The sequence below is a fragment of the Phacochoerus africanus genome, chromosome 3, assembly GCF_016906955.1.
Source record: "Phacochoerus africanus isolate WHEZ1 chromosome 3, ROS_Pafr_v1, whole genome shotgun sequence".
Classification (NCBI taxonomy): Eukaryota; Metazoa; Chordata; class Mammalia; order Artiodactyla; family Suidae; genus Phacochoerus; species Phacochoerus africanus.
In genome coordinates, this window is record NC_062546.1 from 152,894,569 (window position 1) to 152,917,028 (window position 22,460).

At 37.5% G+C, this 22,460-nt stretch overlaps 1 protein-coding gene across 2 annotated transcripts in view; it reads left to right on the plus strand.

The window, feature by feature from the left end:
• Positions 1-21,786, plus strand: part of ITPRID2 (ITPR interacting domain containing 2) — a 39,542-nt gene extending 17,756 nt beyond the window's left edge. The window contains exons 9-18 of one of the 2 annotated variants that reach the window (XM_047773016.1): positions 492-564; positions 5,468-5,556; positions 7,160-8,368; positions 10,310-10,387; positions 10,466-10,593; positions 11,251-11,401; positions 12,152-12,217; positions 12,876-13,340; positions 13,467-13,474; positions 20,633-21,786. In XM_047773016.1, the coding sequence (XP_047628972.1) occupies positions 492-564; positions 5,468-5,556; positions 7,160-8,368; positions 10,310-10,387; positions 10,466-10,593; positions 11,251-11,401; positions 12,152-12,217; positions 12,876-13,340; positions 13,467-13,474; positions 20,633-20,729 (2,364 nt within the window). In that variant the 3' untranslated portion in view covers positions 20,730-21,786. Of the gene's footprint in view, positions 1-491; positions 565-5,467; positions 5,557-7,159; positions 8,369-10,309; positions 10,388-10,465; positions 10,594-11,250; positions 11,402-12,151; positions 12,218-12,875; positions 13,341-13,466; positions 13,475-19,677; positions 19,796-20,632 lie in introns of both variants that reach the window. The other variant, XM_047773015.1, reaches the window with a different exon arrangement.
• The last annotated feature ends 674 nt before the right edge of the window (positions 21,787-22,460 follow it).

Below are 22,460 nucleotides of genomic sequence, written 5' to 3' on the forward strand. Positions count from 1 at the left end.
GGGACATTCTAACAATTTTGAGATAGAATATCTTGCACGTTTTAAATACGTAAAGCTGGGAGTTCCTGTCGTGGTGCAGCGGAGACAAATCCAACTAGGAACCATGAGGTTGTGGGTTCTATCCCCAGCCTCACTCAGTGGGTTAAGGATCCGGCATTGCCATGAGCTGTGGTGTAGGTCACAGACGTGGCTCGGATCTGGCATTGCTGTGGCTCTGGCATAGGCTGGCAGCTACAGCTCTGATTAGACCCCTAGCCTGGGAACTTCCATATGCCATGGGTGCGGCCCCCCCAAAAAATATATATGTATATATATACATATATGTGTGTGTGTGTATAAGTATATATATGTATACGTATATATGTATATATATATGTATATATAAAGCTTTGGTACTTTTCTAGTTAGGTTGGTTGTTTTGCAAGTGATTAAGAGGTATTCTTCTTTGCCATAGATTCTTTAACCTTTAACTACTTAAAATTCTTCTTTAGGTGCAAAGTACAGAGGGAGAAGTTCCTCATGTTCCAGCCACTTACCAGCTAGGCCTTAACAAGTCAAAAAGAGGTAAGAAGACCAATATCCTCTAGGTCTTGAGCACATTGCCGAAGTGTCCTTGGGTGATTTGGACGAGGGTAATTTTTAATCTGTCAGTATTTGTAGTGCTTGTAAGTGTGAAAAGATTAAGAACTCAGGCGTGGGAGTTCCCATTGTTGCTCAGGGGTTAACAAACCCAACTAGTATCCATGAGGACATGGGTTGGATCCCTGGCCTCCCTCAGTGGGTTAAGGATGCAGCATTGCCATGAGCTGTGGTGTAGGTTAGCAGCTGTAGCTCTGATTCGACCCCTAGCCTGGGAACTTCCATATGCCATGGGTGCGGCCCTAAAAAGCCAAAAAAAAGGCTCGTTAAATTCAAACTATAGATCAAAGGTGAGTGGCTGTAGATATTGTTCTTCTCTTGAATTATTAATTATTGACTAGAGAGCCTTTGAATCCATTTCTTTCACTTTTAACTTGCAACAAGAATACATCTGACATCTTTAGTCAAAGCTTTTGAGATTTAGAGAAAAGGAGATTTTTAAGATTTAGAGAGGAAGTTAAAATGACCACTGAAGGTAGGACTGTTTATTTTTAGAACTTTACACTTGCTGAACCACCCTGTTTTTTTGTTTTTATTTTTAAGCAAAGATTCATATGTATGCCTAGAATAGGAAATTACATGTTTATTCTTTTCTGATCTCTGAAGTGACTTCATAAGAGACAATTTGCATACAGTGTTTCTTTCATTGCAGTTTGGTACTAAGAAACAGGAGCTGCACTCTCACTAGGTCACCACATTTCTGGTCAGGCACAAAAATGAGCTTTCCTGATTAATTTTCCTCCCCTTGTGAGTCCATAAATATATGTGTTCTTGAGCTGTAAGGCAGAGTTCACAGCCCTCCAGGAATCTCTGCTTTAGATTGGTAGACAAGGGGTGCATTGGAAAAAGCTGCGTGCCTTTGTCAAAGCGGGGACAAAAACAGTATGATAACTTTAAGATCTTTGAAGAGTAAGCTTCCTGTGGTGGGAAAGATGAAATGTGGTTTGTATTCACATCTGCTTCTTCCTCCTATCAGTGTAGGAACACTTATTTCTTGTGGCATAAGTAAAAATGTTAACGTTTTTTGGAATCATATCTTTAAAATTAACAGTAAAATGGTTTTGTGTGTGCATAAGAGAGAGGGAGAGAGAACAATGTAGTGTTTTAGTCATTTTTGATTAGCCTGTCAAATTTTGATAATATGATATGCAACTATCTTAGATAATCATAGTGGCAGAATTAGAATCACTGGTAAACATTTCAGAACATTAGTAAAAATGCCTAGAGTACATGTATAAAAATATTTCACACTTTAGTGATAGGACTTTTAGTAAGTTACAGTGATCTTAATCTCAAACCCAGTTCTGGTTTATATACTGAAGTCTAGAGAGGCTTAGTGACTCAACTCTTATCACAAGCTAACCATTCAGTAGGTATGTTAAGAATGGTGAAACATTTTCTTATTGCCAAAGATTTACAGTCTTTTCTCTGGTGTAGCTAAATAGTAGATGGGTTTAGCTAATAGATAGGTGTTGTTTTGTTTCTCTATAACTTTGGATAAGTAGAATTTCCATTTGTTTTGTTCTCACTTTAATGTTTACTCTAACTTCCTAGTTTTTAATTGGAAATAATCTCTTAGCTCTTCAGTTAGAGCAGAGGTCTTTTTATTTATTTATTTAATTATTTACTTTAGTTCTGCCTTCTTTGGTGAACTGTGTTTTTTGTGAAACTGAAATGTCTGGCTAAAGAACCTGGATTGTGATTTATAGTTTCCAAGCAGTTTCACCTACATTCTGCTTAGTGTCTTAGTAACCCTGTGAGGTAGAAGAATTATCATGCCATTTTTTGGAGGAGAGAATGGCTTGTGATGAGAAAGCTGAGATTTGAATCCAGGCCTCCTTGTTCTTCCCACTGCTAACACCTGCTCTGAAGCCTAAGCAGTTTATGCTTGACCTTCTGTGTGTGAATTTAGACAGGGCCACCCACAGAGGGGTGCTCTCGGCACAGACTTTACTCTGTTGTGGATAAAACAGATCTTAGCAGAGAGAACCTGAGCAGAGATGGTCAGTGCTTCCTGGGCTCTTTGGCAGCTGCCCTTTGCCCAGGTGGAAAGAGCAGTTTCACTTCTAAATCCTTTCAGCACCTGTTTCATTCTGTTGTTGAAGTAAGGAGATGGTTATCATTGATTTATTCAGCAAACATGTTTTATTGTTGGCTTGCTCTGGGTACTTGGGATACAAAGAAGAAATAAAAAGTTCCTGTCTTCAGAACGCAGGTAGTCTAGTTTTATTAAAAAAAAAAAAAAGACATGCAGACATATAATTATGATGGCTGTGATGTTAATCATTTTCTCAAAGAATATAATGCATAATTAGTACCTATGGTAACAGCTTACTGCAACTCAGTTTCACAATTATTCCAAATTACCTAGATTTACCAGGGATATTTTGTTAATTTCAAAATTATGTTATGGAATTCTTTTAAATTTTTAATGGGAAAAATATTATTCCATTTAATGTGGCTCCAGATCGAACCTAAGGTTATAATAGTCAAGCAACCTTTAATTAATTTTGGATTTTATTCTTTTTTTTTTTTTTTTTGGTGCTTTTAGGGCTGCACCCGAGGCACATGGAAGTTCCCAGGCTAGGGGTGGAATGGGAGCTGTAGCTGCTGGTCTGCACCACAGCCAAAGCAACGCAGGATCCAGGCTGTATCTGTGACCTACACAGTAGCCCACTGAGCGAGGCCAGGGATTGAGCCCATGTCCTCATGAATACTAGTTAGGTTCGTTACTGCTGAGCCATGATGGGAACTCCTTATTCACATATATTATCAAGTATTTTCTATCAGACAAATCTTAAATGAATGTGGACTTGGTAGACACTTTATTTAGCCCGTTGCTTTTGAAGTTCTAACAGAACCTGACTGTCTCATGAAGCGTCTCCATCAGTGAATTTAGTAGTTGTAAAGTCTGCCCTACTCTGGTATTTACAGTGTGGCTTGGGCATATAATCATGCCTGCTGTGCTTAGTAGATATTTTTATTTTTATTTTTATTTTAGTTTTTGTCTTTTTAGGGCCGCACCTGTGCCATGTGGAGGTTTCCCAGTTAGGGGTCAAATTGGAGCTGTAGTTGCCAGCCTACACCACAGCCACCTGGGATCCGAGCCGCATCTGTGACCTACACTGCACAGCTCATGGCAATGCCTGATCCTTAACCCACTGAGCAAGGCCAGGGATTGAACCCCTGTCCTCACGGATACTAGTCAGATGCGTTTCTGCCAAGCCATGATGGGAACTCCCGTAGTTGGTTTTTTTAAATTACTTGAAAAAAATTTTTTTTAGGTTATACCAACCAGGAATTAGATGTTTACAGACCAAAAATAAATAAATAAATAAATAAATAACAAGTTTATTATAAAACTAATAATATGTATCAGTTGAATCCGACTTTCATGTAGTTGTCAAGAAATTATTGTTTCAGGAGGTCCCACCTTGGTGCAGTGGGTTAAGGGTCCAGTGTTGTCTCTGCAGCAGCTTGCATTGCTGCTGAGGTGTGGGTTCAATTCCTGGTCCAGTGCAGTGTGTTAAAAGGATCTGGTCTTGCTGCAGCTGTGGCTCGGATTTGATGCCTGGCCCAGGAATTTCATATGCTACAGGGCAGCCCCCCCCAAAAAAAAGAAAAGAAGGAATAATTGTTTCATAACTTACAAATGTTTGCATCATTTGAAACATCACAGGCATTTGAGTACTATTGCCTGTAAATTATTTAATTTGTTGGCCTTAATTGTATTTTTATTTTACTAGGAAGGTAATAGAAGTTTTAACATGCTACATTTAAGTTTCTAATTTTGCTTACTAAATATCTTTACATATTTACATAATGAAAATGGTTCGCTTTTCATAAATAAAATGAACTTTTTTTTTCCCACTGTACAGCAAGGGAATCAAGTTATCCTTACATGTGTACATTTTTTTCCCCCACCCTTTGTTCTGTTGCAATATGAGTATCTAGACATAGTTGTCAATGCTACTCAGCAGGATCTCCTTGTAAATCTATTCTAAGTTGTGTCTGATAACCCCAAGTTCCCAATCCCTTCCACTCCCTCCCTCTCTCGTCAGGCAGCCACAAGTCTATTCTCCAAGTCCATGATTTTCTTTTCTGAGGAGATGTTCATTTGTGCTGGATATTAGATTCCAGTTATAAGTGATATCATATGGTATTTGTCTTTGTCTTTCTGACTCATTTCACTCAATATGAGATTCTCTAGTTCCATCCATGTTGCTGCAAATGGCATTATGTCATTCTTTTTTATGGCTGAGTAGTATTCCATAGTGTATATATACCACATCGTCCAAATCCAATCATCTGTGGATGGACATTTGGGTTGTTTCCATGTCCTGGCTATTGTGAATAGGGCAGTGAACATGCAGGTGCATGTGTCTCCTTTAAGTAGAGTTTTGTCTGGATATATGCCCAAGAGTGGGATTGCAGGGTCATATGGAAGTTCTATGTATAGATTTCTAAGGTATCTCCAAACTGTTCTCCATAGTGGCTATACCTGAACTTTTATTTTTATTAGAGCTAGTTTTTATTTCAGCCGGTTGTCCTCCAGGGATAAGATATTAATTGCATTTATCACAGTAAATTTTAATTACTGCTTAGTTAATAACTGAACACTAAAAATTTCTGATCTTTTTTTTTAATTTTAGTTTTAATTCAGGTTACTTCCTGTGTTTTGAAGCCACAGTTTTTCATAAGTGACAGTACTTTTCTAAGAAAGACTACTGTTGTATTCATATATCTGTTGGGAATCATATATCTGTAATAATATTGTACTCACTGAAGACTTGTTTAGCAGTTTTGTGTAACTACATTTCTTTGGTAGATCAACTATTACGTACTGCAAGTCAGCACTCTGATAGCAGTGGTTTTGCTGAAGATTCAACAGACTGCCCCTCCCTTAATCATCTTCAGGTAAATTTTCCTATTTTATTTAGGCACTATGATTTACCTCTTTATATTTAGGTGATTTTTCACTACCTATATATTTCAAGACACTCTGTTATAATCTTTATTTTTCAAATAATACTAAGACTAAAATTCTGAGATGCAGATGTAGTCTGAGTGTTTAACTACAATTTTAGGTTACACTAATTCTTTATATCTCTCTGATTGAATATTTAAAAACAACAACAACAAAAAACTTCTCCATTATTTTTGGATCACTGGTATGAACAGTTGTTTTAATCCTTAACCTATTCTGTCTGTTATTTTACCATCATTGTATGTCAGTATTTTACAGTAATTGTTTATTTAATAACTAAAGCTATGGATCCATAGCTTGCTGAATATTACCTGACTTTTATGCTAGAGAATGTCAGATAACCCAGATAATAGGCACATCTTTATCTTCAGAGAGCTTATAGTTTATGTGTGCAGTATACAGAATGTACATAAGTGTTTAAAACATCTATAAGCAAATTTTAAAGAGAATTGGAATAAGAGAAAAAGAGAACCTTAAAAGGAGCCTTTAGAAACATAGCATCAAGAGGTGTTTCTAAGGAGACTCAGAATAATCCAGCAAGCATAAAAAATGGGAAATGGGGAGTTCCTGTCGTGGTGCAGTGGTTAACGAATCCGACTAGGAACCATGAGGTTGCGGGTTCAGTCCCTGTGCTTGCTCAATGGGTTAAGGATCCGGCGTTGCCGTGAGCTGTGGTGTAGGTTGCAGACGTGGCTCGGATCCCGCATTGCTGTGGCTCTGGTGTAGGCCAGTGGCTACAACTCCGATTCAACCCCTAGCCTGGGAACCTCCATATGCCGCGGGAGCGGCCCAAGAAATAGCAAAAAAAAAAAAAAATGGGAAATGGAGGAGAAATTTTTAAAAGGAAATTTGGCTATTGGGGTGAAAAGATGAGAATTTGGTCATTTGGAAATTGAGTAGTTGATGGAATAGTTCTGAAGCAGTAAGTGAGTCAAAAGCATGATTGGGAAGTAAATTAATGATAAGGAAGAGAAGATATAACAGTTAACTGTTTTCAAATAAGAATGACAGCTTAAGGGTTATAGGTCTTTTCATCTTTTTCATATAGCAGTAACTCAGGGAAGCTGTAGAAAAAGATAGTTTGATGCAGAAAAATCTGGGATGAAACTGGAGAAATACCCTCGTTCTGGAGAGGATGTGATCAAAAAGTGCAGGTTGGAGGGGTTAGCTTTGAAAAGAGTCAGTTTTTCAGAATGGGGAGGAGGGACTGATGGGGAAAGGTATAGGGAGTTTGTGGTGCTGGGGGGAAAGTTGAGAAATTTTTGTCCATTTTCTCCGAGTCAGTGTCACGTGTTGGAAGAGAAAGAGACAGGTGTTGAAAAGGGGATTTGAGGAAAATATAAAGGCCTGGAATAATCTGTGAGAAGGTGAAGGAATTGTTGATCAGGGGCACTGAAAGCAGTTTAGAACAGCACCAGGGCCAAAAGCAAGGTGGGAGACTTGGAAGTATAAAAGCATCGTATCAGTTTGGTATTTTGTTAATGCTACTTCTTACTTGAATTCACCATCCTTCCACCTGTTTTCCTTTCACAGGTTCACGAGTCCTTGCAAGCCATGGGGAGTAGTGCCGATAGTTGTGACAGCGAGACAACAGTCACATCATTTGGTGAAGACCTTGTCACACCAACAGCACAAGATCAGCCTTATTTTAATGAATCAGAGGAGGAGTCTCTTACCTCTCTTCATATGGGAAGGGAGAAAGCAGTGACGATTGCTGACAAAAAGTCAGATGGCCAGGATTTCCCCCAGTGCGAGATTGTTGAGAGTACAGAAAGTCAACCGCCCACCTGTAGTGCAGGGGCTCACATTACTGAAATTACTGAAATGAAAGGAGATTTGTCTCCCGCACAACCAGTGGACCTACTGAGGGAAGCAAGTGCTGAAAGTGATGCGGACAAAAGCAGTGAATGTGAATTTGCCCAGTATACCACCCACCATATTCTTAAATCATTGGCTTCTATTGAAGCTAAATGCAGTGAGGAGGGCACTGAAAATACAACTGGGCCTTCCTCTTCTGTGGACAGAGTAAATACAGCTTTGCAAAGAGCACAGATGAAGGTTTGCAGTCTGTCTAGTCAAAGAGTGGGGCGTAGCTTGTTAAAATCAAAAGATCTGTTAAAGCAGAGGTACTTGTTTGCAAAAGCTGGCTATCCTCTAAGAAGGTCTCAGTCTTTACCAACCACCTTGCTGAGCCCAGTCAGGGTCGTGTCCTCTGTCAATGTTCGTTTGTCCCCTGGAAAAGAGACCAGGTGCAGCCCACCTTCCTTCACTTATAAGTACACACCAGAAGAGGAACAAAAATTAGAAAAAGAGGCGATTGAGCACGATGGTCAGTCTTTAGTTAAATCCACTATTTTCATCTCTCCGTCATCTCTGAAGAAGGAAACAGCTGCCCAGAGTGAGGCGAACCAGTTGGAGGCGTGCCAGCAGCGAAGGACTCCCACCTGCTCACTGTATGCCCCTGCCCCTGTGTCTCAGTCCACCTGCTCCCTTCACTCTGCCCACTCCGAGTGGCAGGAAAGGCCCCTGTGTGAGCATATGAGAACTCTGAGCACTCACAGTGTTCCCAACATATCAGGCGCCACCTGTAGTGCCTTCACGTCCCCTTTCGGGTGTCCTTACTCACATAGACATGCTGCCTACCCTTACCGGCCGTGCTCCGTGAACCCTCCCTCTGCCATCGAGATGCAGTTGCGAAGAGTGTTACATGATATTAGAAACTCACTGCAGAATCTCTCACAGGTATGAGAAAATGTTTATCTTTCTTACCTTTTCTCTTTTATTGCTCTGAGCAACTCTGAATTGAGAAGCCAGAACCCATCAGGCAGGAAGGAACCACCTCAGCTTCACTTTCCTCCATGCCTGAACTTACTGTACCTGCTGTCCTCCTAGCTCAAGGGAGAAGCTGTAATTAATTCTGAACACAGGGACTTCCTCTGCTCACAGTCTCCCTCCCTTCTGTAGAAGAGATTTGCTCATTAGGTCTCCTCCCTTCTTTAGCCTCTCCTCCGTTGTCTTTGTCTTAGTGGAGCGTGTGTATTATTAAGAAAACCTCCCCTCTCAGTATAGTCTGTCCTTTTCTCTGCTGTCTGACAGTGTTCACCATCTCTTCTATCTTCCCTCGGCCTCTGTGTTCTCCTGGTTACACTCTAGCTCTCTAAGCTTTTTCTTCATCTACTGACTCCTGGTACTGGTCTCCTGGCACAGAATTAGTCTGCTTCCACTGGGTTAAAAGACTGGAATCACCCCAGAAGAGAAAAAAAATCAGGTAATGTGAATTTGAATAAAAATGGTCTCTTTGTTTTGTCACTTTTAAAGTCATTACTCTCAGATTTGCTAGTGGGCTGGAAATAATTTCCAAAAACTTTGGAAAGAAGTAAATTGACTTTAGCTTTTCTTTTAACATTTCCTTTCTACATCTTTCTCTTATTTTAGACTTATTTTAGACTGTTGGGGTAATGAAGAGAATGACAGTGTAATATAATGATCAGGGAGTTAGGAGGCCTAGAGTGTCTATAATAGGTCTTTTATCACATGCCATAGTAGAAAGGAAGCCACTTTCACAGTAAAAATTAAAGTTGGAACTTTCCAAGTCATGTAGTAAGATACACCTTTAAGTACTGACTTTATCCTCATGATAATTGTCTAATAACTTCGTCTAACCAGAAAATTTCTCCATCCTCCTTGCAAAATGTAGTTCTGTCTACAAGTGAGACCTTTCACCTTTCAGCTGCAGTTATGTGAAGCTGGGGATACCCAGGGTCCTGTCCACCTGCAGCTTGTGGTGCATCTGTTTAGGCCAGGTTGTTCTGCTCTAGATGTAGTCTTCTCCCCATTTCCCATGAGCAACTCAGCTCATTCATTCCTCCATGCTCACCCTACCCCACAGTAGACCCAGTCTCGCCAGTCCTGCTCCTTGTGTGTATATTCCCCCAGTATAACTGCATGCAGGCCTCTATGTAGTTGTGTGTTCCTAGGTATCTATTTTTATATATGCCACTTTAAAAAACAAAAACAAACCCTGGAATGCCCTGTGCTTGCTTTTCTTTGACCAAGTCCCCTTTACTGTTAAGGCTCAGCTCAGGTGTCACCACTGTCGGGAACACTTACCTAATCTGGATTTTTGTTTGTTTCCATCATAGCATTCTCCACACCACCCCTAGCAATATTAAAATTTGTCTTTTCTTTGGCATACTCCTTACACTGTGAGAAACTTGAAGACTGGGAACATCTTTTGTCTTCCTTTTTTCATTTTCACACCCTGAAATAGTGATGTCTAGTAGATACTCATATGTCTAAGAATGAGTGTAATGATTGCTTGTTACTCTACAGCCAAGTCAGGAGTTTCTGTAATCTCAGAATGACATTTGCCATTGCTGCTACGTTTCTGAGTTTTGTTTTTATTTTTCTACTTTCTCGGGGTAAGAGGGAAGTCCTGTAAGACAGATTTTAATTATGTGTGTTCTGTTGTTTTTTCTCATTCCAAATACATTGATTTATACTTGAAACAGAATAGATAGCATAACTTATTTGGTTCCTGCTTTCAACATGAAGTAGTTTTTTGTTTTTGGCCTCAAAAAGAAAGATGTGTAGGTCCCAAATTCCTTCTTTTTTAACACCTTATATAATTTGGAAATAGTCACGGTAAATTGATTTATAATCATACTTTGAACTCTTTTGAAGTACCCTGTGATGAGAGGACCTGACCTTGCTGCTGCTCCATATAGTCCTCAGAAATCATCTCTTCTACCTCTTTATGAAGTAAGTCCTTACTTAAATCTTTGCATTACAAAATTCTTTGTGTGGTTTAGAAGTTAATGCTGTTATATTGTATTTTAGAACACTTTTCAGGAGCTCCAAGTAATGAGGCGGAACCTGAACTTGTTTAGATCACAAATGATGGATTTAGAATTGGCAATGCTTCGTCAGCAAACCATGGTTTATCATCATATGACTGAGGAGGAAAGGTAAAAGTTCATTTGTCATACTGTGACTCTTATTTTTCATTCTAAAAAGCATTGTCGGAGTTCCCGTCGTGGCTCAGTGGTTAACGAATCCGACTAGGAACCATGAGGTTGCAGGTTCGATCCCTGGCCTTGCTCAGTGGGTTAAGGATCTAGCGTTGTCGTGAGCTGTGGTGTAGGTTACAGACCTGGCTTGGATCCCGCTTTGCTGTGGCTCTGGCGTAGGCCGGTGGCTGTAGCTCCAATTAGATCTCTAGCCTGGGAACCTCCATATGCCGCAGGAGCGGCCCAAGAAATGGCAAAGAGAAAAGAAAAAGAAAAAAAAATAAAAAGTATTGTCAACTTTAAGTTAGGTTTTATTTTACTGCTGTGGTCTCTATTTTGTAAATGTGTGTAAATAAAATTAGGCATGGTGTTTTACTGAGTAAACTTTACTGCCTTTGGTGGATTAAGGAAGATGGTGGTTCCATGTTTTTTTATTGGTTGGGATATTTGTGATTGAGGATAGAGGAAGAAAAACCAATTCTCCAGGTGGTTACACCTGCAGTTGCTGTTGTGCTAATTGGAGTTTCAGCACCTTCCAGTAGCTTATGAGAGAATTATGAACACGAGTTTGTAAACTACTTTTTTTCAAACATTGTGCTTACTCTGCACTGACAGGTATGAAGTTGATCAGCTGCAGAGCTTGAGAAATTCAGTGCGAATGGAACTTCAGGACCTAGAACTGCAGCTGGAGGAGCGCCTGCTGGGGCTGGAGGAACAGCTTCGCTCTGTGCGCATGCCTTCACCTTTCCGCTCCTCGGCACTCATGGTATGCTACCATGGGTTGGCATTAGTTTTCACTCAGGACTTCTTATAACATTCCACATAATTTAGGACAGAGGCCTTACTTTAAAACACTTACCTTAGGGAGTTCTCCTGTGGCACAGCAAATTAAGGATCTGGCGTTGTCACTGCAGCAGCTCAGGTCACTACTGTGGCATGGTTCAGTCCACATATGCGATGGGTGTGGCCAGAAAATAAATAAATAAGGCACTTATTCTAATAGTGTTAGAGGCATGCAGAGGGTTCATGCCTTCAACAGTTGTATTCTTATTTTTGCCAGAATCATTCAGTCGTAGAATATATTGTTTTGAACGTTGAATATATTGTTTCGAAATGTTGAAATACTAAACTTTTCTTTTTTTGAATAAATTTGATTTTGTTAAAAGTAAAATGCATGAATAGACACACATATATGGGGCAGAATAAGAATGTGTGTGTGTACACACATATATGTATAGGGTAGAATATGAGTAATCATCGATGAATATCTTTTTCTATAAAAGGTTTCGATCCATTATTCTGAGAAATGTGTGTTGGTCAGAACAGAGAAGCAGAACATCTGTGCAGCCTCTAGTCACTGTAACACATTTTATGGGATCCTTTGATAGTTGGGGTGACCTTAATGACGTAAGACTGCTTCAGAGCAATAATTAGTTCACTTTACTATAAAACACTTGCAATTCGAAAAAATACACATATGCACACTCATATATATATATTGTTCTTGCTTTTTCAGGGGATGTATGGCAGTAGAAGTGCTGATAACCTGTCATGCCCATCTCCGCTGAATGTAATGGAACCAGTAAGCCTCTTTCTTTCCTTTTAAATCACTGGGAAAGGCAATATTTCATAAACATACAGTTTTCCTAATAAAGATGAATTGTTTTTTTAAAATATAGAATTTGATAAGTTAGTTAAATTGATTGAAGGTGAGTCTGGTACTTCTGAAGGTCCAGTGCCATCTTTGGCCACTAGAAAGCCAGTTAATTGCAATAGTGATTTATCGTTATGGCCTAAAGAAAAAATGCATCATAAAGAGTAATTTATACTCTGGGAAAAATGTGCTGATTCCAGGTCCTTTAGGTAATTGAATCTGTAGGATGACTACTTTTTGAACAAAGGTTTGATTTTTATTATATTTTAATCAAATTGGTTCATTTGGGGGCAATATGAGTAGCAGTTTTGTTTTGTTTTTACCAGTTACTCTTCTTTATAAATAATTTGGACACCCATGTGGGACCAAGTAAAATTTCACCTTACTATAGTTACACATTTTATGGCTTGATATCACTGTGAATTTAAATTTTCTTTGCTCTTTTTGTGAATGAAATTGAATAGTAACTAAATGAATAAAAATCATTTTACAAGTTAAATGATTTTTGGACAGCTAGGATTTTAATCTTCTTTAACTACCAATCTTAATTTCAAGAGAGAAGAATTAAAGTTTTTCCGATTTCCAGGTCACTGAACTGATGCGAGAACAGTCATATCTGAAGTCTGAATTAGGCCTGGGCCTTGGAGAAATGGGATTTGAAATTCCTCCTGGAGAAAGCTCAGAATCTGTTTTCTCCCAGGCAACTTCGGAGTCATCTTCTGTATGTTCTGGTCCATCCCATGCAAACAGGAGAACTGCAGTACCCTTTAGTGACTCAGTGGGCAAACCCAAGGCCCATCTGATACCAAGCAAGAAAGTATTCCGAGCATCGGTGGCCCTAACACCAACTGCTCCATCTAGAACAGGCTCTGTGCAGTCACCTCCAGAAGTAGAAAGTTCTGAGGAAGTTGGAGCAGTTGAGGAGGCCTTAGAGGCTGTAGGACCTAAATCTGAAGTGGAGAAAGAGCATGGAAAAATCTCATTATTGCCAGCTGCTGAGGAAATACATAAAAATGTGGAGCAGGATGAGTTCCAGCAAGTCATAAGGGAGGTGAGTAAAATCTGCGCTTAATTAATTTGGAAGAGGTTTTATTTGAACATTAATTATTTATAATATAATTCCTTTGATTCACTCTATTCAGTAATTTTCCCATTGATCCAACTGGTATCTGTTAAGATATGTTTGTAATGCCATTTCTGCAGATTTCATATTCCAGTCTGAAAAAATTGGAATTCTCTATATTTGCTTTGGTGAAAAAAGGTAGGCATAGGGTTCAGAATAGATGAACATGTGACGAAGCTCTCTAGATCTCCATTTCCACGTTTGTAAAATGAGGGATTACAATTTAGATCTCTTCCAGGATTAAAGGTGTTGTTTTATTATATCAATTGACATAAAAAAATGGTATAATTTTAAGTATAAAGAATTTGATTTGGTTTAGTGGGAAGAGAAATGTGGAAATTACATAAGTTACTCAAAGAAAGAGGTATTCCTATCATGGCTTCTTGTGTTAAGAACCCAATATAGTGTCTGTGAGGATGCAGGTTTGATCCCTGACCTTGCTCAGTGGGTTAAAGATCTAGAGACCCCTAGCCTGGAAACTTCCATATGCTGCAAGTGCGGTTGTAAAAGAAAAAAATTCTATTACACATAAAGATAGAAATAGAGAATGAAGAGTTTTATCCTTTATGACAGCAGTGTGCAAACCTAAAGCATTTTTCCATTTTGCTCCCTTAAGCGTAACTCTAAGGCAGAACCATAATTATTCATAATTTTTTCCAACTGAGATACTAAAGTCCATGGTGAAAAAGGATCATTTGTTCTTTTCAACAGAGGAATATCTTGTACATTGAAAAAAAAAAAGGAAAGAGTTTATGTGTCTTAATGAGATCCTTAAAGTCTAGTAGGAAGGTAAAAAAGACTAGGAAACAATTGAGAAAATCATTTAGTGTAATGTATTAGAGAACTAAGAATTTAGAAGTGGAAAAGTCAAAATGAGCCAGAGAAATTAGGGTCAGTACCTCTCTCATTTTAATCTCTGTATTTCCAATAAATTCAGTAATGTGAAACTAATGTATTTTTAGAATTTTGAGTAGCATAAACAAATTTCTAGTGATTATCAGTCAAGAATGGTGGCAACAGACCAAAATTTTCCTTCAAATGGCCCATCGATCTTTTTGGTCCAAAGAGGTGCCATAACTTATAGGCACATGACAGTAGCTTGAGAAGTACATTAAAAATAGTTTTGCTATAGTATGATACATGCATTCCTAAAAATCATTGTGCTGTGCAAGTTTGTGCAATAGAAACCTCAGAACTTATGAGGAAAATAGGATTAGGAGTAAAACACTCAAAACTTGTCAGTGACATATTTAAATAAAAGTAGAAACTTAATAAAAACAGGAATACTATTTTATAAATGTTAAGTGGTTAACAAATATATAAGTACTGCAATAATGTTACACTTTACCTTGAAAAAGACCTGAGCTTGCTTGTGGAATTGTACTTTTGAAGAGTTGCAGCTTGTGAGGTATTGTAAAGTGGTAGAGAAAGGTGACATGAAATTTAGCAGAAAGTTTTGTGCTGTTGTCTTTTGCGTTTTAGGGCCACACCTGTGGCATATAGAGGTTCCCAGGCTAGGGTCTGAATCAGAGCCATAGCTGCTGGTCTATGCCACAGCCACATGGGATCCGAGCCTCATCTGTGACCTACACCACAGTTCACAGTAACGCCGGATCTTTAACCCACTGAACGAGGCCAGGGATCAGACCTGCATCCTCATGGATACTAGTCAGGTTCGTAACCTGCTGAGCCACAACAGGAATGCCCTAGCAGAAAGTTTTAATGCCAGACATGGATAGGTGTGGTTCATGACACACAGAGAACTGAGAGAGCTGATGGGGGTTTAATGTTTGTACATCCTGAGTACCGCGTTCCTAGATTCAGCTGGACATTCAGACAAATTCACATTTACAGTACAGGTATCCTAGCAGAAGAGACTGCATGTATGTAATTTCTTCTCATGATATAAATGACCAACTTTAAGTTTTAAAAGGTCTTAATTCTATAAATGTGTATGTCTTATAAGTATTATTTTTGTAGGTTGGTTGTGGCTAGCTAATGGTTAGCAGGCTCTGTATATCCACCTTGCTCTGTTATGTGTGACTGATTATAATCTAGTCTTACTTCACATCAAAGATCAGTTTTTGAGTAAAATTAAGTAATTATTTTTCTAACAGGAAATAAGTTTTATTAACTGAGGAAACAAGTTTTAAGATACTTTTTTTTTTTTTTTTTTTCCCCTAGACATGTGATGTTTTCATTCCCTTTAGCTTGCTTTGGTTTGAAAATTTTCCTTGGAAATTCAGCTTTATGTATTCATTTGGCACAATTACTCTTAATGCACACTTGAGTACTAATTTTTATAGTTGTTAGTGGATGGCCTGATATGTGCTGTGAATAATTTCCGAGGAGTAAAGCATTCCTAAACTAGACAATTGATTTTTTTTTTTGGCTGATAAAACATATATATATATATATATAGAAAGGTTATATAGAGAGAATTCCTTAATCATTTATAAGAACTTCTTGTTAAATGTGGAAGATTTTATAATTTAAAGACATTTAAACTGACATGCAAAGCAAATGTTTGAAGAATTTTTCAGAATTTGTTATTAAACCTATTAATTGGAAACTCCCTAATTCAGGATTTGGCATAGTTTGGAGGAACTCTGGCATAACATTGACCATTTTAACTAACTACAAAGAAGCAAGCAAAATATATAGTAGATCAAACAAGGCATAAGAGGAATATTGATATCCTTAAGAAAAAAGTATTTTGAAGCACTTTAAAAAGCTTATGTAAATAGATAAATTAGTCTAATACCATCTATAAGTTTAAAAAATTGTTAATATCATCTTAGCTCAATTACAGTGGTGTTCTGTTAAACTTTGTTTACAAAACGTTTAAAACTCAGATTAGTCTTGATTCTACTCATTTAAAATAGACATAATCTTTTTACTTAAATATACATCGTATTAGAGTTCCCAGTGTTGTGCAGTGGGTTAAGGATTGATCCAGTGTTGCTGTAGCTGTGATGTAGGTTGCAACTGCAGCTTTGATTGAACCCCTGGCCTGGTAGTTTCTATATGCCATGGGTGTGGCCATTAGAAAAAAATAAAAAAATAACGCACAAAAAACAACCTGGTACTGATTTCTAATTTTTCAAAAAAGCTTATTGTATCAGCTACCAAGAAAATTAAATTAGATTCTGTGTTCCCAGTAAATTCTGAGTCCCTAACCCCATTAACAAAGCCTCTATTCAGGAAGGCAAGATTTAAGCTTGAGTTGAAGAGTTTTGCAGGTGAGGATTAAGCATGTTTGGCAGACACTTTCAGGGAAGTTTTCTTATTGCACTCATGAGTGAATGAAAACAATGATGTCTGTCGGCCTTTGTTTCCATTATTTCACCATCTGTGAAGTTTTAAAAAGAATGTTTTCATTATCTGTAGCGTGTTAATACAGTAAAATTCTTTCAAATATTTAATATGCTTATTCAAGAACTAATCTTTTGGTAGATTAAAGATACCTGTTTCCTATGCAGATTGTAAATGTTGTCATGGGGATGTGTACACGCTGAATTTGTTCAGGTGGTCTGTGATGTATGTAATCAGTGGCCTGAAAATGTTTATAGTTATTTCAAAAAAAGGTGATTACTTAATAGAATGAATGAGTACAGGCTTAGAAGCAAATGGAGCAGAATTAAATGTCAAAGCATAATCATAGATTGCTTTGTGTGGAGAGTTCTTTGTTTATTGATGTCTCCAGGAAGGCTTGGTTCATGCCTTTTAGTATCTTTATTACATTTCATCTGGCAAGCTTTAAACATGTATTTTGGTAAATACACAGCTTTCCTGTTCTTTTATAATTCTGTTAGTGATCACATGATATAGTGGCTGCCACAAAGGAAGCACTCTGTCGATACATATTAAATGGATATGTTGCCCCACACTTCAAATTTGCTTTCAGCCTGTTTATTTGCCAATGAGCATTCCTTCCTTAATCATAAGTAGTCTGTCTTCAGCCAATACCACTTTTTGGTAGTTGTTTTCATAAAGGCAACTCTACATACAGGCAAGTAGTCTGTCTTCAGCCGGTACCCCTTTTGGTAGTTGTGCTCATAAAGGCCATCCATCACAGCAGTTTTCTAACTTTCTAATTCTTTTCACTTTTCTGTGGCATGGGAGACTTTGGAATTTATTTGTTCCCTACATTTGTTCCTTCAGTAAATTATCAAAGATATTTTGTCATTTTCAGTAATAGTCTGTACTCCTTTTTTTTACTTTCTGTTCTTCTTTGCATCTCTCAATCATGCTTTTGCTCAGTCTGTCTCATTCTCTGTCATTGATGCATTCATTTGAACATTGATCGAATGCATACTGTATGTCAGGATACATTGATTAATGAGATCCAACCCTGTCCTCTCCCTGAAGTTGCTCACAAAGAACACTTTCCATCTAACCTCATCCTCCTGTTCTGCTTCCTCCATACCTAGTAGGAACTAGCTTGTCAGCTGGGCTTCTGTTTGCTCACTCCCTCCGCTGTTGTTGGACAGTTTTCATCCTTACTATCCTCTGAAGTCATCCTTAGTGACCTACTAAGTTAATGTCTGCTATTCTCTGAGAATTTTTAAGTTTTTTCCTCTTCTAGGCCATACTGGCCTCTCATTTCTCAAAATGTATTCTGTTCTGTTCTTATGTCATAATAAATTTACTTACTCCTCTTAATATTTTATGAAACAATATTCATTTTGTGCCCATATAGATTATAACATCCTTGACAGAGATTCTTTTATGTCTTATTCCAGGTATGTCTATAAACCACTGCCCACCCCCACCCCCCAATGTTGGCACACATTTTTGGTTTATAGAGAATATTTTTTGGCTAGTTTTTTTGGTTTCTAAAGAATACTTTTTGGCCAACTTTTTTTGAATGATGAACTTTTTTGAATGATGAAGTATGATGAGATGTCCATTGGACAACAGTAGTGAAAGACTGTGCTACTCATTGTCTTTTGTAAATACAGATTTACAGAGGATCTGACTCAGCACACTGCATTTGCGCTTGTATATTGTGGCAAAGAGATTGTAGCTTTCATAATATTTGTATCCAATACATATTTGTTTAAAAAAATGAATCTGAAGTACTATGGCTTTCACAAACTTTGGACGATGTTTAAAGTTTGGAAATATTGGTAGAAGGTAATATGAGAAGCTTCTATTTATTTAAATATATTTCAGTACAGATGGTAGCTAAGGAACATTTGTTTCTCTGAATACTTATGTGTAAATCTGTATTGTGTACCAATTTTGCATGACATTAATACAAAGCCATTTTTGGAAAGACTTCAATTGAGATGTGTTCAGGATGTATTAGGAACATTTTAGGAAATAGATCAGGCTGACAGGAAGCTGCAAAAATATAGAATTTTAAAAGCTGGTTGAAGTGTCTCAAGTGCTAATTCGGGAAGGCATTATCAGTTTGTTTCAGGAAATACACATTTAAAGCCTTCACAAAAGGCTATTTGGAGGCGATGCTGTGTCATTGGAAAAAGGCGAGGATAGGCATGTGTAGTGTTTGAGCATCTGGAGAAGAAAATCTTGATGGACTTGTCATTGTCTCTAGATCTGTTTGCCTTTTCCAACAATAAAATGACATGTAAATCCTTATCTGAAGCAAAATTTTCAGACAAGTGCCAAACATACCATACAACTAAGTAGATTTTTTTTAGAGTGTATGGTTGTTTAGAGGATGATGTTTTAAAATTAATTGTACTAAATTATCATTTCTTCTTTCACTTAAATGTGCATGTTAGGTTAGAATAATACATAACTTCTTTGGATACTTTGTTTTCAGTGACTATGAACAACAGGCAATACACTGGTATAGTATTTTGCCACTGGTGGGTTTTCTTAATAATGAGAATACTTACATATCTTGCTAATTACCATACAAAGATAGACATTAATAAAAAGCATAGAAATGAACCTAACCTTTAGTCAGTTCTTCTACGGTATTTTGTGTCGTAGAGCAGATAATCTAATGAAGTTTTAAAATCTAACATTCTTCAATATTCTCAACCTAAAAATTGTGATATTTTGTAATGAAGTTATCTGAGTTACACTAGATGAGCCCTCAGAATGTGGTCTGGGCTTGAGGGTAGATGGATGTGGTTCCCCACGGCATCTCAGCAGTTCATGAAGGTTGTAGTTTTTGCTGTTGGTTAGCTTACTGCAGGAATTAAATGGTATTTATTTATGTTTTTCTGAAAATAGAAAAAATGAGTCATATTGTTAAAGTCCTATTTTCCTTTTTTTCCAATTCTAGATTAAAGAGTCTATTGTTGGGGAGATCAGACGGGAAATTGTAAGTGGACTCTTGGCAGCAGTATCTTCAAGTAAAGCATCTAATTCTAGGCAAGATAGCCATTGAGTGGAATTTATAGGTAAATTTTTCTGAATTTCTTTATTTAGCTAAATTAAATCAGTACTTTTTTTTTTAATGCTTTGGGTTTTTTTTTAGCACATAGGTCTGTTTCTCTAGCTAAATTTTGATTTATAGGAAGTGTATATTATCCTTCAGTATAAAAACCTCTTATAGTCTGTTTTAAATTGTAAGCAAGTCAAATCTCATAATCTCAAATCTCCACAGGATTATCAATATTTTGTCATTTTATTGAAATTTCTTTATACTAAATAAACTCTGGATTTAGGGAATTTGGGACCTTCAAACCTGAATCTTTTTTTTTTTTTGTCTTTTTGCCTTTCCTAGGGCCGCTCCCGCGGCATATGGAGATTCCCAGGCTAGGGGTTGAATCGGAGCTATAGTCGCTGGCCAACACCAGAGCCACAGCAACGCAGAATCCGAGCCGCATCTGCAACCCACACCACAGCTCACAGCAACACCAGATCCTTAACCCACTGAGCAAGGCCAGGGATCGAACCCTCAACCTCATGGTTCCTGGTCAGATTTGTTAACCACTGCGCCACGACGGGAACTCCCTGAATCTTATTTTGAAAGTACTGGTTATAATGTTATTTCAGATGTACAATTATGGACCAGGATTTCAAGAATTAGTCATAAATTTTTAGTGTCTTATTTTTTTTGCTTTTTAAAGACACATATCCCATAGGTCCATATCTAATCATGTCAGAATATATAAAGGAGGATCATATATATATATATAATACATATATAAACATTTAGAGAATATTCTCATCTTCATTTTAAAGACCTTTCAGTAATAATTAAAAAATGTTTAATGTTTACTTCTCTTTTTTAGGGTTGGCATGGGTCCCATTAGCTGTTTGATGTTGAAGTTACCAGTGGTAGACACTGGTGGAGGTGTCATTTGTGCTTCAGAAGATACTTGCTGCTGAACTGGGCTACTGTATACAGTGTAGAATGTTTATCTCTTCTGTGCATCTCTTTTTAAAAAACATAGAAACTAGGCACTTTGCTGACTTTATTTCTTTTCTAAACTATCAAAACTATAGTCATTTGAAAAGCCTAATATTTATTTGTATGTCAATATTTTCCAATTGATTCCCTATGTAGAATTAATTTTAAAACTTGAAAACTTCCAGACTTAACCAACTTATAAATAACATATTTCTTCAGACTAGCCTCTTAAAACACTGACCTCTATGAGGTATTTACTGTGCAATAACTGATTCATTTTTTGAGAGCTTGAAACAACCAATGATTTCCCCTCCACTGCTGTTAATTAGTGTCACTTCCAAGAAGAAAAATTATTCTGTTGTAAAAATTGCTCTTAATTCTTGAGGAGGTTACTAATAGCAGTAGGATAGAATTATATGTTATACCTACAACTACTTAATGTTCTTACACTGTAAGCATTGTTACTTTACCCAAGACAAATGTAATTTTATTATAGCTCTGTAGGGTTTTTTTTGGAGGGGGGGAACATGCCTTATGTTAAACACTATGTACTTTTCTTCATTGTCCAGACTTCTTTATTATAAGGGGATGTTTCTTCTTTAAAAAGACTAAATAGTAGTATATTGCCAAATAATGGAGCCTGTGACTTGAATGGATAGAAATGAATAAGCTGGTTTTGTTTTTGCAAAATGGAAGTAATTTAGATTTGTTTTTCTCATAATAAATAGTTTTAATTCAGTTTTAACCAGTGAGAACTGTTTGTTTCATGGCGGGGCGGGGGCGGGAGTGTTTTCCTATTTGGTTTTATATCTGTTAAATAAATGTGTAAAGTAATAACCAAATGTTATTAGCATTATTCTTTAGCATTTATAATTTTCAACTATTATATTTCTTTGTGTGAAATTTTAATCAAAAGTGGTTGAGATGTTAACAGTATACTTTGAAAGAGTATCTTAATAGATTTTTTTAAATGTTCGAATTATCACACAAAGGCCGATTCCTAAAAAAAATTAATAAAGTATTTATTTTGCCTAATTCATTTTTAGCAGTTTCTTTTTTTAAAGCACAACATGAAGAATGTGGATTTGACAAAATGAGTAACAAATACGGTCCTAAAGAATTGGTGCATATAACCTAAAAGGCTGAAAGGCTCTTCTCCTGAGGAGGCTTCTAGGATGTTTTCAAAAGTGCAGTTAAATCTTGGCCACCCTATGGAAAGAGCTCACACTGATGCCTCTTGGTCTCATCTAGTCCTGTGGTCCTAATGATTGCTATCTGAGACCAAACTTTTTCTTTAAATGTCCTGTTAGGAAGTTCCCATCGTGGCTGAGGGCGAATCTGACTAGCATCATGAGGACACAGGTTTGATCCCTGGCCTCGCTCAGTGGGTTAAGGATCCAGTGTTGCCGTGAACTGTGGTGTAAGTCACAGAAGCAGCTCGGATCTGGTGTTGCTGTGGCTGTGGTATAGGCCAGTGGCTACAGCTCTGATTCAACCCCTAGCCTGGGTACAGCCCTAAAGACAAATAAATAAAATGCACTGTTAAACTATGAATAACAGACAGTAAAATAGCTTATACTTTGGTCAAATTATTAAGTGATTTTTTTTTTGTCTTGTCTTTTTAGGGCTGCACCTGCAGCATGTGGAGGTTCCCAGGCTAGGGGTCTGATCGGAGCTGTTGCTGCTGGCCTACACTGCAGCCACAGCAA